General features: G+C 34.9%; 2 protein-coding genes across 2 annotated transcripts in view; one reads left to right on the top strand and one right to left on the bottom strand.

The window, feature by feature from the left end:
* The window catches only part of IMMP2L (inner mitochondrial membrane peptidase subunit 2), a 909,618-nt gene that overhangs the window by 458,338 nt on the left and 434,523 nt on the right, over nucleotides 1-16,757 (bottom strand). The window lies entirely within an intron of this gene.
* On the top strand, nucleotides 5,422-8,019 carry LRRN3 (leucine rich repeat neuronal 3). Its single transcript, XM_060156017.1, has one exon. It carries the CDS (start codon nucleotides 5,422-5,424, stop codon nucleotides 7,546-7,548), a length of 2,127 nt encoding a protein of 708 aa, XP_060012000.1. The 3' UTR covers nucleotides 7,549-8,019.

The following is a 16,757-nucleotide window of genomic DNA, read 5'->3' as shown; positions in this document are numbered from 1 at the left end:
AAATCTCAAAATAGCCACCAGCAGAAACCATTTTCTCACTGATAAAGCTAAAGTGTACCTAAAGAACAGCTATGTTTTTAAATTGGTGCTGGTAAAGTGAACCACTTTCTGTTTTGCCAGTGGAAAGTTGGCAGTATACCTGTGTTATTTCTACTTTCTTTTTTTTTAATATAAATTTTTATTTTATTTATTTATTTATTTTTGGCTGTGTTGGGTCTTTGTTGCTGCACACAGGCTTTCCCTAGTTGAGGCGAGCAGGGGCTACTCTTTGTTGCAGTGCACAGGCTTCTGATTGCGGTGGCTTCTCTTGTTGTGGAGCACAGGCTCCAGGCACGTGGGCTTCAGTAGCTGTGGCTCACAGTCACTAGAGCGCAGGCTCAGTAGTTGTGGCACATGGGCTTAGTGACTCCGCGTCATGTGGGATCCTCCCAAACCAGGGCTCGAACCCGTGTCCCCTGCATTGGCAGGCGGATTCTTAACCACTGAGCCACCAGGGAAGTCCCCTATTTCTACTCTCTAACCACCAAACAACAAGAAAAATATTCTGTAAAAAACTGGGAGCCTATCTTTTTCTCTTTATTTTTTTTCTATGTTGTTTATTTTAAGTTACTTAAGAAGGGCAACAGTCATTTTAATCATTATTCCATATTCTATCATCCAACACAAATTATAGAAAGACACAATTGTGAGTTAGCATGTAGCAAACATTTGTTTAATGACCTATATACTGGCCTAGGTACTAATCAACTGATCAAATGTACTAATATAATCAAAAGTAAGCTGAACACAGTTCCTAATAATAATAATAATCTCAAAATCTAGTAGGAAAATAATAATCTAATAATCTTATATCTAGTAAGGAAATAGTCTAATAATCTAATGTCTACTAATAATCTACTAATAATTTTATGGCAAGTAAGGGAAAAAAGCAGTGTAAACAAATGATTATCATGACGCAGATGAGAGGTGACCAAGAATGAATCCAGGAAAAGCTTCCCAGCATAGATGTTTGGGGGCTGAGGTCATGCTAAGGGCCATGAGACTCAAGAGGTCCAGTTTCTGGCAATGATATGCTCTTTACTAAAGCGGGTATGTCAGGCTATCATTTCTGATGATGATGATGATAATTAAGAAGTCTAACCTAACTTCCCTGTACCTGGCTCTATAATTACAAACAAATTGCATATTCATAATTTGTATTTCTAAGTAGATTTTTTAAATGGAGCAAAAGCACTGACCAGCAGATTCAAGTATTTGTACTCTCTTGACAGTCATATTTCTCATTGTAATGTATTGGCATTTGGGTTTTGTTCCTTGTGAGTTTAGTTAGTGTGAATCATACCCTAGTCACTATTAGTAGATTGATAAAATTAATTTTCTAAATTTGAAAAGCTGAAGTCAAAGGTAATGCCAGCCCTTCCTAAGAAAAACATCACTACATTACCTTCTGTTAAAATAATTTCATAGCAACTCTACATATGGATGCAAGCCTAAGGATAAAACCTGGGTTCTAATCCCACCTCATCAATTATTAGCTGTGTGATTTCAGGCAGATAGGTGTCAATACCCTTACAAACAAACAAACAAACAAATAAATAAATAAATAATAGTGGTTAAAATCCCTCTCCAATCTGTTTCAAGGCCATTATTAACATAAAATAATGAATAACAAAGGGCCTGGAAAACCACAAAGCTCTAAGATGTAAGATATTATTACTGCCTTACTATCCTGCAAACAATCCATGCCAAATAATCCAATAGTGAAAGTATCATAATCATTTTCAAAAACATGAGAAAAAAATCAATATTACAATAAAGGCAAAATTCACATATCCTCTGTTGTACTTCCCATACTGATAATTTCTTCCTACAGACCTGGAGAAATAAAATTTGAATTTGTTCACCACTTTAAGAACTCTCCTTATTTTCAAAAGCTTGCAGAATAAATATAGTTCAAATAGGGTTGTTTCTGGCATATGGCTATGCCAAAATGATGAAATGAGGTCAGAATAGAGTTTCTAATTAAATATAAATTTAAGAAAATACAAAAATTTTAAAACAAAAAGTGGTATTATTAGGTTAACATCCCCCCAAAAAGAATGTTTCACCTTGAACATTTCTAATCCTCTAGTTAACATAAAGGAGAATACAGGAGTCTTTTTGCTCTGCCAGAGAAAGTGGATATAACTGGTTATTTGGCAGAAATTATGATTGCTCAGTTCTCAACCAAGTGATTTATGGCAACATGCAGAAATTTATACTTTGTACCTAGGTTTTTTTCTTCATTTTGAGAATAAAGAGGCAATAGATTTCTATTTTAAGTTTTATCCAGATGCCTCTCCTATGTGCTCCCATTTCATCACTGACACTGAATTGTAACCATCTGTTTACCTGTGTCTCCCCAGAAAGACTGAAAACTTATGAAGGGAAGAGACCATATTTAAGTCATCTTTTTATCCTCCAACTATTAACCTAATAACTGGCACATAAAAGGTGTTCATTAAATGTTGACTGGATAAATTGAGGAATAAACTAAGATATAATATTAGATTGACTTAAAAGTCTAGTTCCTTTGTATTACACTCAAATTTAATCTTTGGATTTTAGTAATACAGGTAACACACATTCTGTGTAACTAATAGATTTACCCAAGTTAAACCAGTTGAATACTGAAATTAGGAAATCAAACAAACCGAATTGCTTAAATTGTATGTAGTAAACATGAATATGTCCATTTATTAAGTAATATAATTCATTTATCAGTTCACTGAAAACATTTCTTGAGCATCTACTATGTTCTAATTACCATGCCCAGGAGCTGGCAGGCCTCAGGCTCTCAAGGAAGTGAGTGTCTGGTGGGGCAGAGAACCAACTAAATATTCTGACAGAGGTGTGTGCTGGGGCCACTGAACGACCTCAGAGGGCAGCTAAAGTACAACTGCAGGGAGGGGTTATATGGAAGGCTTCACAGAGAGGTGATGCTTGAACTGAGGGTTGATAAAACAGCAATAATTAATGTAAAACAAAGAAACAGGCAATCCAGGCAGAGAGAAAAGGGTGAGGCACCCACAGTTCTACGGCAGAGAGAAGGCTGCATTTAGAAGAATGGCAGAAAATGACAAGAAACACAGAGAAAAAGAGGAGGGACCCCAGATTGTGTAGGGTTAAGGATTTATAAAACATCTTCAGGGAAGAAGCAGTTGTATTAAATTCTTTCCTCAAGGGGCTTAGAGCTTACTTAAAACAGATTAAGAGTAATAGGTGAACAGTATTTAAAAAAGGAATTTTGATCAGCAAATAGGTGAAGTAACAAAACAAAACAAACATAAAAAGCAAAGACACTTAATTCAAGATAACTTAGGAGTTATCTGAACTTCAGGATCCAGTTTTATCACATCTCTTAAAGGATAAGAGGAGAATTAGGTGTGACTTTGAACTATAAATATTCCAACAATTTTGAAAACCAAAGAATGTTTTAAATTGAAAAGAAAGTGTTTTATCTCTCTGTAGAGACCATATCTCCAAATACATTGATCTCTGTCACTGAAGTACCTACCTTAGAGTCACTCAACAATGCCATTATAAATGTCAATATTGGGCAGAGATGAAAGAAAAGAACAGTATTCACAGACTGATTATTCAGCAGACCATTACTGCTGGTAGGCAAGAAGTCTCAGGATGAACAGTCCAGCCATGCTCCAGCTGTCCTGCACACTTGCGGGGAGAGCTCACGGGCAGTCCAACGGATGGAGTGTACATGTAAAAGTAATGTGGTGTTTTACAATATAGCATATATCAAAATTGCAACTTGGTTTCAGATTGCTTATTGTTACGATAAAGACATCAGTAACCATTTAAAAGAAGGTACATCTAAGTGTCTGTATTAGTGATGTAATCAAAGTTACTTTTTCATTGTTAGTAACTAATGGAATGTAAGTTATTTTCAGGGAAAAATAAAACAGTCTAACATTAATCTGAATTTCAGTCAAGTATGACAATATACAGGTACATCTACAGCAAGTTAGACTACCTTTTCCAAATGCTGCAAAATTCAAGTCACTTTATACAAAGGAGACTATGGAGAGAAGTACGAATTAAAATGAAAAATTCAGTGAAATTCCCCAATTTCTAGTTCATTTTATAATTTTATTTCTTAATGTCATCTCCTGGGAACCTGAGGAACCACAGGCTAACTCATTTGATTGTAACTGAACAGTATTATTTATTTATAAACTTTTAATTTTGCCTCTCTAAGAGAAAATAAAAAAGTCATCACTGAAAGGTTTTCTTTTTTTCCCCTATAACTAATTGTCAAAGAGAACGACAAATAATAAATTACAGGCTATAAACAAGCAAATATCTGAAAACAAAGACAAATTCTGGCAGAATAATTTTTACGTTTAATGCAACTTCAGTCTTCTAAAGATCCACTTTCACAGCCATAAAAAAGAACGAAATAATGCCATTTGCAGCAATATGGATGGACTTAGAGATTGTCATACTGAGTAAAGTAAATGAGACAGAGAAAGACAAGTATACTGCTTATATGTGGATCTAAAAAAATGGTGCAAATGAACTTATTTACAAAACAGAAATAGAGTCACAGATGTAGAAAACAAACCTATGGTTACCAGAGGGGAAAGGAGGAGAGGGATAAGTTGGGAGATTGGGATTGACATATACTATATATAAAATAGATAACTAATAAAGACCTACTATAAAACACAGGCTAGTCTACTCAATACTCTGTAATGGCCTATATGGAAAAAGAGTGTATATATGTAGATGTATAACTGAGTCACTTTGATGTACACACCTGAAACTAATACAACATTGTAAATCAACTATACTCCAATAAAAAAAAAATCCAGCCTATCCAATGTCTGGGCCAATAACTATTAAGGACAGTCATAACAAGGATAAAGTCATCAAAACATACTGAATTAACCATAAACTAAGAATATTATATATAAGATAATCATAATCAGTTAATGGATATTGTATTTTTTTCCCTTTGGACTAATTATTTTTCTCTTTTTTCTTTTATTTTATTTTATTATAGTTAGCATCATGCTGCTATTCCTGCAAGTACTGAACAAGCATGGGATTTGAATATTACACTCTTAAATAAATGAATTGCTTAATTTCCTCTGACCATCTATACATACTCCATCTTCAAAAAGTATATCAATATTCTAACATAAAGGAGATAGGAACCTTTTCTTCAATATGCATGACATGTCTGGACAATGCAATTGTGGCACTGGCACGTTTTTCCATGAAGAAAATATTTGCAGTTCTATGGCATTCATCATTTGACAAAAGCAACTATTTTCCTTATCTATCAGCTCTTACTGATCTTACTAGCAGTAACCGTGGAATCCTTAAGGACCCATTAAATCTCTGAAGAAGAAAGCTAAGATGAAGGACCTGCCACTCCAAATTCATGTGCTACTTGGCCTAGCTATCACTACACTAGTACAAGCTGTAGATAAAAAAGCAGATTGCCCACGATTATGTACATGTGAAATCCGGCCCTGGTTTACACCTAGATCCATTTATATGGAAGCATCTACAGTGGATTGTAATGATTTAGGTCTTTCAAATTTCCCAGCCAGATTGCCTGCTGACACACAGATTCTGCTCCTACAGACTAACAATATTGCAAAAATTGAATACTCCATAGACTTTCCAGTAAATCTTACTGGCCTGGACTTATCTCAAAACAATTTATCTTCAGTTACCAATATTAATGTAAAAAAGATGCCTCAGCTTCTTTCTGTGTACCTAGAGGAAAACAAACTTACTGAGCTGCCTGAAAAATGTCTGTCTGGACTTAGTAACTTACAAGAACTCTATATTAATCACAACTTGCTTTCTACAATTTCACCTGGAGCCTTTATTGGCCTACATAATCTTCTTCGACTTCATCTCAATTCAAATAGATTGCAGATGATCAACAGTAAGTGGTTTGAGGCTCTTCCCAATCTGGAGATTCTGATGATTGGGGAAAATCCAATCATCAGAATCAAAGACATGAACTTTAAGCCTCTTATCAATCTTCGCAGCCTGGTTATAGCTGGTATAAATCTCACGGAAATACCAGATAATGCCTTGGTTGGACTTGAAAACTTAGAAAGCATCTCTTTTTATGACAACAGGCTTATTAAAGTGCCCCATGTTGCTCTTCAAAAAGTGGTAAACCTCAAATTTTTGGATCTAAATAAAAATCCCATTAATAGAATACGGAGGGGTGATTTTAGCAATATGCTACATTTAAAAGAACTGGGGATAAACAATATGCCTGAGCTGATTTCCATCGACAGTCTTGCTGTGGATAATCTGCCAGATTTAAGAAAAATAGAAGCTACTAACAACCCCAGGTTGTCTTACATTCACCCAAATGCATTTTTCAGACTACCCAAGCTGGAATCACTCATGCTTAACAGCAATGCCCTTAGTGCCCTGTACCGCAGTACCATTGAGTCTCTGCCAAACCTCAAGGAAATCAGCATACACAGCAATCCCATCAGGTGTGATTGTGTCATCCGTTGGATTAATATGAACAAAACCAACATTCGATTTATGGAGCCAGATTCACTGTTTTGCGTGGATCCACCTGAATTCCAAGGCCAGAATGTTCGGCAGGTGCATTTCAGGGAAATGATGGAAATCTGTCTCCCTCTTATAGCTCCAGAGAGTTTTCCTTCTAATCTGGATTTAGAAACTGGGAGCTATGTTTCCTTACACTGCAGAGCTACTGCAGAGCCACAGCCTGAAATCTCCTGGATCATACCTTCTGGTAAAAAACTCTTGCCTAATACTCTGACAGACAAGTTCTATGTCCATTCTGAAGGCACACTAGATATAAGTGGCATCTCCCCAACAGAAGGGGGTTTATATACCTGTATAGCAACTAACCTGGTTGGTGCTGACTTGAAGTCTATTATGATCAAAGTGGATGGCTCTTTTCCCCAGGATAACAATGGATCCTTGAATATTAAAATAAAAGATGTTCAGGCCAACTCAGTTCTGGTGTCTTGGAAAGCAAGTTCTAAAATTCTCAAATCCAGTGTTAAGTGGACAGCCTTTGTCAAGACTCAAAATTCCCACGCTGCCCAAAGTGCTCGAATACCATCTGATGTCAAGGTATATAATCTTACTCATCTGAACCCATCAACTGAGTATAAGATTTGTATTGATATCCCCACCATCTATCAAAAAAGCAGAAAACAATGTGTAAATGTCACCACAAAAGGTTTGCACCCTGATCGAAAAGAGTATGATAAGAGTAACACCACAACATTTATGGCCTACCTTGGAGGTTTTCTGGGGATTATTGGTATGATATGTCTTTTCAGCTGCCTCTCTCAAGAAATGAACTGTGATGGTGGACATAACTACGTGAGAAATTACTTACAGAAACCAACCTTTGCATTCAGTGAGCTTTATCCTCCTCTGATCAACCTCTGGGAAGCAGGCAAAGAAAAAGGTACAGCATTGGAAGTAAAAGCAACTGTTATAGGTGTGCCAACAAACATGTCCTAAAAACAACTAACTAAATCTACTTCAAAGAAAACTCAAAACTGTGGTTGTACTTTAAAAAAAAAAAGGCAGAGAAATAATACTTTGTAGAAGGAAGTTTAAGCTTCACCAATGCTGCTCCTGACCAATGGACATATGTACAAGTTCAGCATTTTAATTAACTGGCTTCGAAGGGTACTGTGGCAACCAAATAAAACAATTCCATTTTCTAGAACTTTCATGTAACTTTTATGTCTGGACTACAGTTAAAGTGGACAAAAACATTTCTGTATTTTTTTTAAGTATATAAGAGTAGTTGAACTGAGCAATACCTCCTCCTGTGTTGTATTACACATGTTAGCCACGAGTTTTTGCAGTGACCAGATAAACTTGAATTGACACGTGGTGTAATAAAATGGACAAATTCTGTAGAGTAGACACAGTGAATATGTGGACCTCTTTTATAAGGAAAAATACATTTTGGATTAAAATCAATTGCTTTTGTCTTGTTTTTGTTTCTAAATAAAGAATAACTTCTGGGAAATATCATTTGACCAGATATCATTTAAATGACAATGTTTTCAAAAAGTGTTTTTCTATAATGAAATTTGGAATGCTAAGAGTAAGATACTTTTACTGGGTGATGTAACTACATTTTTATAATGCACAAAAATGGGTTTTAGAAGGCACTTTATCAATATTGAAAGAAAATAATAACATTGTACTTAACCCTTTATTGACAGAAACAAATCCTCTTGGAAATTATGTATTCACTTATAGATTTTCTTTTCTTAACAAGCAGCTTTTGGAGTGGATTTAATTATTAAGTTCATACAATATAAATCCAATATCTAAGGAAATGAAAGTCTTATTTTAATAATTGGTAGTAGCTCAACATTAGGCTGCTTGCTTTGCAGAAAATATTGCCAAATTTCAGTAGGACTTATGATCTAGGTGTAATTTTCAAATCTTGCTGTGATTGTAAACACTTAATGAGCTTCACTGCAATAACAAGCAAACAATCTAATAATCTTCTATGTTGCAAATACAGCAAGGAAACATGTTCTACATGACCCCCAAAGAAGGAGGTTTAGATACTTGTACAGCAACTAACCTAGTCGGTACTGAGTTAAAGACAGTTATGATCAAAGCGGATGGTTCTTTTCCCCAGGATAACAATGGATTTTAGAACTTTAGGAGACTAGGATTTTTAAATTTTATTGTAAGATATACTGAATTCATAGTGGAAGAAGTTCCAGAGTTCAATAGAAATTTAAGAGGACAGTTTTGCTCATGAAGAGCTTCTGAGACTAAAAAATTAAGTGCAGTTTTCCATGACTGTAAGGCACCTAAATAACACAGCTTAGAAAAATTGAGAATCACTGAATTGAAGTGCTAATAACATTACTAATTATTTTAGAGTCTTATACAGAAAATACAAGAAGTTTACCTGGAAAAAACAACCAAGATTTTTAGGGCTTTAGTCATATTTACAAACAAAACCCCACAGTCCTACAAAACCAATGTATTTGTGTACAAAGAAAACATCCTGAAACACTAAAAACAAAATTTACAGAAGGTAATAAGCCTTACTTTTTATAGGCAAATTGCTTATCTCTACAAAGCTACAAGTCTTCCATTATAACTGCTACTTAATCTGTTCATAATCAAGTGTTTAAGTTTTCTTACCATAGCTTTCTGCATATCATCAACATGTCACTGGCCTGTAAACATTTCTACCACTGAAATCATATCAGTTTATTTGTTAATACTAGACATTTGCTTTTGTGATAGCACTGACAGTTTCTAATTAAGTATTAGCTGTTTTTGACAATGTTGGAAAGTAATTGTTATGAACTCTTTAAAACGAAAGGACAACTGTGTTAATTTTAACACAACCAAAATATGGAAGTTGCTAATTAAATGTGTTTCCCTAACACAAATTTTACAACCTGATGAATCACTATCACAGAGAGGCTGACATTAGAACTTATCAGTAAGACATGCTCATACATCACAAGAGGTTTCAGCACCACGGACAGAGCTTTTTTAAAGAGCTGGGCTATTTATCAAAAATATAGGAGCTGAAATATGACCTATTAGGATGCAGGTATTGTATAGGTCAGCAAGAACTTGCTCAGATTTCTTGTATGCTTCTATTTTCATGAAGAACTATATCAAACATATGGTAAAGCTGAGAATCCATTTCAAGCTAAATTCTTCTTAGAGAAATTGCAGTAAATAAGTACTCAGAATAGATACCTAACAGTGAGCACTAAAATGAAGTATTTTTGTTACAGCTGAATAAATACAGATGCTCAAAGCAAATCATGATCCTATTTACTTGCTCAAATTTTAATCTAAATTGCCAGTGAGAAAAAGAAAAAGACATTTGCTTCAACAACAGAATGGCATTTCATACTCCCTACATTAACTCCTAAACCCCACACAAAATTAACTAAGCACTGGTTAAAGTACTCAAAGCATGTAACTTACAATTTGGTGATACCAAATGGATACAAAGGCAAACTTTGCCTAAAATAAATAAAATTCTAAAGTTTATATCTCTATGAATGCCACATGATCCCCTCACATTGCATGAAGGAAAACATTTTTTTAGAAAAAAATTTTACAAGAATTATATGTTATAATTTTAGAAAAAAATCATTTTACAAGAATTATATATGTTATATATATGTTATAATTTACACTACAAAATAAATCCAAATTTTCTATAAATAAGCATGTCTAGTTGAATACAAAAATGCATACAATGTGAAGCAAAATGTGCAATTGTCAGCAAAGCCAAGTAACAATATGCTGCCAGTCATATGTAACCATTTTACTTAGAAAGAAATAAAATAGATTTATGGTACATATGTCAGTCTGTTGATACTTACTGCAGTTCTTAGATTTATTCTAATTAGGTAAAAATTTCTTAAGCAACACTATATAACAGCAAGCATAATTTTAACATTATAATTCCTTAGTCTATTCATTTAACTATATTTTCTTTTGTTTATATTCAATATATATGTATTGTATGGCTATTAGTCACTGGAAAAATAGAAGTGAACAGGACAAATTCCCCACCATTAAGGGGCTTATATTCAACTGGTTTGCATTCTGGTTATGTATCACTGATTTCACAAATATGTGTTAACTATGTTACCTAGTGGAGACCCAGCTTCAATCCATACTTTCACAGAATGGTATTGTTCAGAAAATCAGATTTTTTTTCTTTGGTCTAAAATATTTTATCTATCACAACATGTTGATATAGGAACTTAATTCAAATTCATTATTGATTTTATTCACAATAGATAGATAGAAAGATAGATAGATAGATAGATAGATAGATATTAGCCTTTATTTAACCATCCTCAGACTGGTTAAATAAACAGGCATGTCTACTTACCATAAATTATTCCTAGGCACAAAAACATGGATAACTAATATGTTTCCCCTATTTTCAACATAGAATGATCACCCAATAAATATAAGTTAAATTCAAGAAGGTAATCTAGCACTGTTAAAATGTTTATGTATTTTATGAGGAAGACCAACTTACTCTATCCACTCTTATAAAATCTTCCAACAACTATGAAGAAAAATTCCATAGATTAGTCTTTTACATGAAAAATTAGAAGTGATAGGTCAGTAACCAATAAAGCAAACAAAACAACTAAAAGTTTAAGAGCATATATTTGCTAAAGAAAGAGAAAATTCCAATAAAATGTTCTCACAGCTGTCATAAATAGCAGGAAAAAATTCTCATTGTATATGTAAACATAAAGCAACATCTTTAGCTTCATCACAATGCTGACTTTCTAGGAGACAGGGAATTATAAATAGTAATTATATTGTGGCTACATTTTCTTGGATTCAATCTGTCTCTCTTGTCTCTCTTTCTCTAACTTGCCAAAACAAATGATAACAAATAAGTAAAAGTTTTTTCAAAGAATATGGTTGTTACAGGTATGTTTAGTATATCAAGCATCCCAAATGGTCATTTGGGGATAAATCTAAACAGAAAGACTAAAATCATCTTTTCTTTCAAATGGTAGTATTTTCATCCTGAGTTCTCTAGCCCCCACCTTTATAATATTTTACCCTGACTAATGCATTGCTAACTAGGCTGTTGCTTGGGAGCATGGCAGTATTGTACTGGAATGAAAAAGCCATGCCTGTCATGGAGTTCTGGAAAATGAAAGAAACTGACTCCAGTTTCAACACAATAGTGGCTACTTTCATGCGTTAATTTGAAAAGTGAGGACTTTATTGTTAGGGCTGACCACCAATTTGGTTTATATTATTTCTCTGAAGCAAGAGAAAAATAAAAACACTATTTGTGCACAGGAATAAAATGGCAAAATCTGAGTTAATTGTAATAGCCACATATATCCAATTCCAAGTAAAATTATTAAAATACAAGCTTTAAAGAAGAATATTCTAGTAAAATATAGATTTTTTTCCAAAATCTGGCCTAAACTTTCCATTAATGATATAACAAAGGTGCTTTTGAATTGACTAGTAAGCATTCAGTATTCTCAAGTGAGAAAATACATGAAATAGAACACAATTCCTTTTTATTCCTACTGAAAATAGACAAGCCCATAGAGATTTGAATCTACCTATTCTAGTTCACTTTACATATATATCACAGGGCTCTTAGCTTACCTTTGAATAAAGCCATATAGTCAATACCAAATAAGAGGTCATGTATATAACAGATACATCGATACAGTTTTCTCTTAAAAGCAAAGTGAGGTATTTAAATAAGTAATAAATTCAGAGCAAATTTATCACATATGATTTCAAAATCATTGTAGTGTGGTCCAGAGTAACAAAGCATAGCAAAAAGAACTGTGGTTAACCTTGGCAAGTCTTTCAACAGAGTGAACTATAATGGCATTTGAAGACCTCATAGTGCTTTGTGTCTTTATCTTTTCTAACTCCAATACATCTTCAAGAAACTAATACCATTATGTGACCATTGTAAGGAAAATCCAGCTTCTCATTAAAATATATGGTTTGGTGTCAAGTCATTGATTCAAAATCCAATTGTGATATCCATTTATAATGTTTATCAGCCTCTACAACAAACAATGGAGTAAACTTAGGACATAAATTGACCTTCCTAATCCTAGCACTGAAGGAATCAGAGTGTAATAAAATAACTTCCCTGTCAGTTGAGGTACCAGATTCAAGGTTGGTAAAGACAAACAGTTCTTAAACCATCAGAGGTGTTATAACTACAGGAATATGATCAAACACACTGAAAGAGTTCTTCAAAAGAATACTATATAAAATTGAAATTCACTATCGAAACTGGGATTAAAGACAGATACCTCTGGTAAACATCCCTTTAATAATGATTGCAGAGAAGAGTCATGTAGTCAATAAAGAACAAAAAATTCATGTCTCCAAAATAACTTTAAGGCTTCCGGGATTCCCATCCCTGTTTCCTAGTCAATCAACAAACCAACATTCCAATATATGGTTTTTACATTAAATTGTTTATTTTATTAGAGTTTAAAAACACATTTACATACAAAATGCATGGATTTATATAACTAGGTGATTCTAACTACCCAATTCAAACCCTTGAGTGTAAAAATAAGAATTCTTCAATAGAGAAAAGGTATAAAAATAGAAGGAAATAAAACATTTATTTCTTTTTTCTATCAAAATGCTTATCTACATATATTCATATAGATTTAATAGACTGCATTGAAAAAACGAGCTACATCAAAAACAACCGTGTTAGATAAGGGGAGATAGGTTCTTCCAACCAATGGGTTACGTGCATCTCAGTCCAGGCTCAGGCCTGAAGTCACAATATGATGCTTGAGAGATTTTCTTGGCACATATAATGCATAGCAATTAATAAATATATTATCAACATTATTATATTTGAATAAATATACATTCATATTTCCTTGAGTAACAAGATAAAAACTAGAAAGGAAGGAAACAAACACTTACTGAATGCTGAGTATGTGCCAGACTAAAAATTTGCTATGGTCGTAAGAAATCCACTAGAGATCTAAAGGAGAAGGGATGTGGGAAAAATGAATATTTACCATCTTTTTTTTTTTTTTTCTTGCGGTACACGGGCCTCTCTCTCACTGCTGTGGCCTCTCCCGTTGCGGAGCACAGGCTCCGGATGCTCAGGCTCAGCGGCCATGGCTCATGGGCCCAGCCGCTCCGCAGCATGTGGGATCTTCCCGGACCGGGGCACGAACCCGTGTCCCCTGCATCGGCAGGCAGACTCTCAACCACTGTGCCACCAGGGAAGCCCACAATATTTACCATCTTACTATGTGTTAGGCATCTGAGGAATGTGCTTGCTCATCCTCCTGGTCTCTGTTTCTCTATATGCACGCCTCTCTCTCACAAGCGTGTGACACACACACACACTTATATTAATTCAATTTTCATGAAATCCTTGTGGGTTCAGTGTTAACACTCTCATTTTATACATCAGTCTCAGAGAAGTAATTTTCTTTCCCAAGATAATAATATCATAGAGCAGAGAAACCAAAAGGTACAACATCATGAAAAATAATAATACCCAGGTACTTTTCTGGCATGCCATACAAAAAATAACTAATAGGTGGTATTTTGAGGAGGGAACACTCCATCAATAATATACCAGATTCATTAATTGTGCTATTGTCTTCTAACTATCTCCATCAACATGTTCACTTATAATATTCCTATGTTGGTTCTGCATGAGGGATTGGGGTAAAGGGCTCCAGTTTGCCAACTTTCAGTTATTACTCGCCAAAGGCACAACTGTGAGCACTGGTTTAGCAAAACACACACACACACACACACACAAAACAACCTCCAAAAACCTGCATATATTATAAATTGAACATTTAAAATAAGCATATTCACTAAGTACTCACTGGCTGCAAGGTACTTCTAGAGACTTATAAAAGACTCTTCTGTAATTATTTCCATGCATCCATTTCACAGTCCCCATGCATAATGCTCTCCTGTTTTTCTATCCCATTACAGAAAAGTAAAGGATAGTCAATTACCTGTTTTACTTGTTTTCTGACTCTAGCTTATATTTGTCATACATGATAATTCTGACCTTAGAAGGAGGTGCATAAAGAGTAAGGACTGGGCTTCCCTGGTGGCGCAGTGGTTGAGAGTCCTCCTGCCGATGCTGGGGACACGGGTTCGTGCCCCGGTCCGGGAAGATCCCACATGCCGCGGAGCGGCTGGGCCCGTGAGCCATGGCCGCTGAGCCTGCGCGTCTGGAGCCTGTGCTCCGCAACGGGAGAGGCCACAACAGTGAGGGGCCCGCGTACCGCAAAAAAACCCCCCAGAAAACAAACAAAAAAAACACCAGGCTAGCTCTTGACTAAAGGATTAAAGCAAAAGATTACTTTCACACTTGGGTGGTGTATGTCAAAAAAAGAGCAAGGACTGAGGGGAAAATTTTTCCCTTCAACTTTCTGCCAACATCCCCATCCTTGCATGTATTGGTGCCATAAACACTAACAGCTTAGAGGGTCATATGTCAGTGCACTCTGATAGAGTTTAGTCTGTTGGACGACTTGTAGTCTATTACAAATGGGTTCTGAAAAGTTCTAAGTTATGAATTGGAGTTTATGAATTGATTGAGGAGTTCTAATAAATGAATTTGTTCTAGAAGAACAAAACTAATTAATACAGGATAGATAACATGGATTATATGTTCATAAATGGGGCAGCAAAAAATATTAAATAAAAACTTGACACCATCAAACTTATCCCTGAGATTAAAACCTCCAATGCCCATATAGGAAGTTGACTGTCTCTATGTCCCAGTAGAAGAAACAAGGTGATTCATTAAAACAAGCAAACATCTCCACAGATTAGTAAGCTTCTATGAAATTAAACTGGCATGCAGATTTTGTGTGTAGAGAAGTATCTCAGTATTTAATGAGTACTAATTTTTGCTTGCTAATATTTCATAGTCACTATGCTGAACCCTGTTCTCATTCCAAAGATACCACCCCACCTTGATTTTTTTTTTTAATGAATCATTGATATGGCAGAACTCCTTTGCTAGTATTATTTGGAAAATAATAGTAGTAAACTTCCTAAACAGAGAAGCAAGTAGTGGCCCATGTTTTCATTCATACATGATTTTTTTCCATGTGCTCTTCATTTATTGAGGACCTACTATGTGCCAGACATGGTATTAGCTGCTAGAGATGCAACATTGACTGTGATAGACAAATTCCCTGACATCATAAAGCTTAGTCTACAGGTAGATACCAACAAATGAATATGGTAATTGCAATATAAGTTAATAGAAATATGATAGGAATGGGGATAGCTTACACATATGCTGGGGTACAGGTTATTATAAAGGAGCCCAGAAAGGGCTCTAACAACTAAAACTGCCTTTACACAATCTCCCAATTAAAAAGCTGAGAAATGTTGGGAGCAGGCTAGGGATAGTGTGAAGATGACAACAAAGTGAAGAATTTGAATAGCAACAGCATGCTGAGTAACTGGGAGAAAGTTCTGAAGAAGAAAAAAGCCAGAGCTGGCTTCAAAAGATAAATGAAGATATGGGTAAAAAAATCAAACTTTACTTGGTGCTAAACATGGTGGAAACTAATGTCCCAGGGAGAATGACTAGGCCAAATTTAAAACACCAGGACTAATTTATAAGGCTACAAATATTAGTTCCATATTTCACGCCTGTCTCCCTCTATAACCAAGCCCCAGTTTCTCATCCAATCCCTAGTCCTCCATAGTTGGGAATCTGAGAAGAAGTGGAAAATAAAAGAGAAAAGGAAATAGATGCAGGCACACTCTATACACTACTGCTCAGGTGTCCCCTCAATTGAAACCACATCCAACACACACACAGACTCTCAAGACCCTTAGAAGCATACACTCAGACACAAACTATTCATGTTCAGAGTAAGTATGGTCCATTATATGTAAGATATCCTATTTTCAGATATTAAAAAAATAAACCTCCCATGAAATTAACAGAGGGTCAAAATGTTACTCCAAATATTACATTATTTCCCCAAAGGGAAAATCAATGAAAGAGACCTTAGGTATTCTGACCAGTTTTGTACATTAAAACCCATGTAATGTAAAATTAGGGTCTATGTGTTTGAATTTAAGACCGATCTAGTTCTATTTCCACTGTTAATTGTATTTCTCTTTCAGAAATTTCACACATATGTTACGTAGAGTTTAATAAG

The sequence above is a fragment of the Lagenorhynchus albirostris genome, chromosome 8, assembly GCF_949774975.1.
Source record: "Lagenorhynchus albirostris chromosome 8, mLagAlb1.1, whole genome shotgun sequence".
In the NCBI taxonomy this organism is placed as follows: Eukaryota; Metazoa; Chordata; class Mammalia; order Artiodactyla; family Delphinidae; genus Lagenorhynchus; species Lagenorhynchus albirostris.
This window is presented reverse-complemented; position numbering and strand designations above follow the sequence as displayed.

What these genes read in the sequence shown, in the direction of transcription:
- LRRN3 (XM_060156017.1), top strand. Translation starts at nt 5,422, where the DNA reads ATGAAGGACCTGCCACTCCAAATTCATGTGCTACTTGGCCTAGCTATC.